Here is a 2,805-nt window from a genome sequence, read left to right on the forward strand (position 1 = left end):
GCAAGCAAGCCATCAAAGTACAATATTGTGTTGGATCATGCACTATGGAATCGTGAGGGCATGTACAATCGGGTGATGCCAGCCTTCCTTTACATTTACCATGTTGGATTTTTGCTTACTTGGAGGAGAGAGAAGAAGAAAAAGGAGGTTATCTTTCCTTAGCTAATGGATGATCTCTTATGAAATTTCATAAGAGAAGGCTATTTTTTCCATTGTACCACTTGTCTTCCTTTAGCCACATAATTTCCTACTAAAAATAATTAATAATCATTTATTGTAAGCGATAACAATAAGTGTATCACTTACATTTATCGTCTTCTCTAGATGACATGGACTATTAGGAGAAGGCGCGTCTTCCCTACCATTGTACATGCCCTGAGACCATCGTACGAACCAATGTTGGAAGTTTCCTGGAAACATTTTTTCAACAGATACTATGGAAAAAACCAACTGTAAATTGATTATAACGAGCAAGATAACCAATGTAGCACATCATTTTAACATGCAATTTGATTTGAAAATTAGGGTTGTTTTCTTCATGTGTTTGGATGGTTTTGGGTTTTGGCCTGAAACTATAACGAGCGCCGAGCCAGCTGAATGCATCGGATCGACACCGTCCGTCCGGTGTCTGAGCGACACATCTCCACCGTCAGATCAGAAATCCTAGCACCATTAGTATAAAACGGACCTCCTCGCCACCGTCCGGCCGAGTTGACTAGGGTTTGCCACTCTCTCCTGCGCCCGCCGCCGCCGCCGCCGCCTTGCATCCGCAACACGCAGGCGACGATGGCTGCCGTGGAGCCCGCCCCCGGGGGCGACGTGAAGCTCTTCAACCGCTGGACCTTCGAGGACGTCCAGGTGAGCCTTCCCTTCCTCCCACTCCACCGCCCACCGCACCGGCGGCGGATCTGGCTAACTGACCATGGCCGTTGTTCCTCGCTCAGGTGTCGGACATCTCGCTGAACGACTACCTGGCGGTGACGGCGACCAAGCACTACACGTTCCTGCCGCACTCGGCGGGGCGCTACTCGGCCAAGCGCTTCCGCAAGGCGCAGTGCCCCATCATCGAGCGCCTCACCAACTCGCTCATGATGCACGGCCGCAACAACGGCAAGAAGATCATGGCCGTGCGCATCGTCAAGCACACCATGGAGATCATCCACCTCCTCACCGACCTCAACCCCATCCAGGTCATCGTCGACGCCATCATCAACAGGTATACCCCTTTCTTCCCTCCGCAGTGCATCCTGCCTGGTGATCTTTGTTTGCGCGCGCTCGGCGGTGGCTAGTGCTAGATGGTTCCCGTGAAGTTGAATGGATAATGGTGGTAGTGGGTTAGTGCTATCTTCTGGTTTATTCGTTGCACTGAAGTCTACTGCGCTAGTTGCTGCTATGCCATGGTGCATATATGTTAGTACCGTTGATCCCTGCCATCAGATTGAATGGTGTAGGAAGTAGAACTGCATCAGGTTAATCTGTGGCAGTGAAGTTATTGGAACTTTTGCTATGCCACCGAAGGAATATGTGTGGAATGTACCAAATATTCTGCCTAATTCTAATCTGTATTAGCGCTTACAGGTTAACTACTTACTGTCTAGTTATGATATGATAACAATCGTGTTCTATATCAGGTGTCAGTAATCTTATTGCTTTCTTTCTAGGTCAGTGTGCAATGGATTTACATTGCTGTTGTTCTTGGCTAGAATCACATACATGAGATTAGCTTTGGGCAATTGGAATGTGTCTGATGAGAAATCAGTTGTGGATTTCTTAGTTTGCAAAGTGACTGATTGGTCAGTTAGATGAAATAATTAGATTGGCAGTATTTTCGTCAACTGCTTTTCATTCTCGCTGCATACATACCTGTCTTTTATTTCAAGCTGTGAGTTAACTGTGCTGGTTTTGCTGAATGTGGCGTTAGTGTCTGATTTTGTACGCACTGCTGTCTGGGTACTGCTTCTTGGCAATATTTAGCCTTGCCATGTTTTTGTCCAGTGTGAACTCTGAATGGTATGCTGTTTATTATCCTGCTTGCAGTGGGCCACGTGAGGATGCCACACGTATTGGTTCTGCTGGTGTTGTGAGAAGGCAAGCTGTGGATATCTCCCCCCTGAGGAGGGTGAACCAGGCCATCTACCTGCTGACCACTGGTGCCAGGGAGAGCGCCTTCAGGAACATCAAGACCATCGCCGAGTGCCTCGCTGATGAGTTGATCAATGCCGCGAAGGGCTCATCCAACAGGTACACCATAAGCTCTACCTTGGCTTGTCTGTCATGAATGAAAATGAGTACTGATCCATGTATGTTAATATCTTGATTCTTGTAGCTACGCCATCAAGAAGAAGGATGAGATTGAGCGTGTTGCCAAGGCGAACCGTTAAGATGGATGTGCATCTGAGGGTCTCGTGACATTGGCCGGAGAGATTTTGAAACCGTGTTCTTATTTACCTCTGATATCTAGACTCTTTTGTTGTTAGCCGTTGGTTTCACATGAACATTTGGAACTAGTGGACTGTAAGATGGCAGATTTGCCTGTCTCTATGAGACCTGTTCCTACATGATTAAGCTTACTTGCCGAATGTTGATGTGTCATCTGATATTTAACTGTTTCTTATGGATTCTTTATATAGGGCCACATTAAACTATCAAAACAACTTGGTGCTCTCTCAAATGAAGACCAACTACGCGATGCCTAAAATTATTTGTTAACAGCAATAACTAGCCTAGGGGTACTTATTTAACGTTCCAAATTTGGAATAATTTGGACAATTTTGCAGCAATGGCTGGAATTTTGCAGCTCTAGTG

General features: G+C 46.3%; 1 protein-coding gene across 1 annotated transcript; it reads left to right on the forward strand.

Annotated features, from left to right (window-relative positions):
- The first annotated feature begins 751 nt into the window (after positions 1-751).
- Positions 752-2,576, forward strand: LOC124652825 (40S ribosomal protein S5). Its single transcript, XM_047191867.1, has 4 exons — positions 752-858; positions 945-1,216; positions 2,038-2,241; positions 2,327-2,576. Exons 1-4 carry the CDS (start codon positions 787-789, stop codon positions 2,379-2,381), a joined length of 603 nt encoding a protein of 200 aa, XP_047047823.1. The 5' UTR covers positions 752-786; the 3' UTR covers positions 2,382-2,576.
- Positions 2,577-2,805: the final 229 nt, after the last annotated feature.

The sequence above is a fragment of the Lolium rigidum genome, chromosome 5 (assembly GCF_022539505.1).
Source record: "Lolium rigidum isolate FL_2022 chromosome 5, APGP_CSIRO_Lrig_0.1, whole genome shotgun sequence".
Taxonomy (NCBI): domain Eukaryota; kingdom Viridiplantae; phylum Streptophyta; class Magnoliopsida; order Poales; family Poaceae; genus Lolium; species Lolium rigidum.

What these genes read in the sequence shown, in the direction of transcription:
- LOC124652825 (XM_047191867.1), top strand. Translation starts at nt 787, where the DNA reads ATGGCTGCCGTGGAGCCCGCCCCCGGGGGCGACGTGAAGCTCTTCAAC. An exon ending in GGACCTTCGAGGACGTCCAG is followed by an intron (nt 859 to 944) that starts GTGAGCCTTCCC and finishes TTCCTCGCTCAG; the next exon opens with GTGTCGGACATCTCGCTGAA. An exon ending in GCGAAGGGCTCATCCAACAG is followed by an intron (nt 2,242 to 2,326) that starts GTACACCATAAG and finishes TGATTCTTGTAG; the next exon opens with CTACGCCATCAAGAAGAAGG.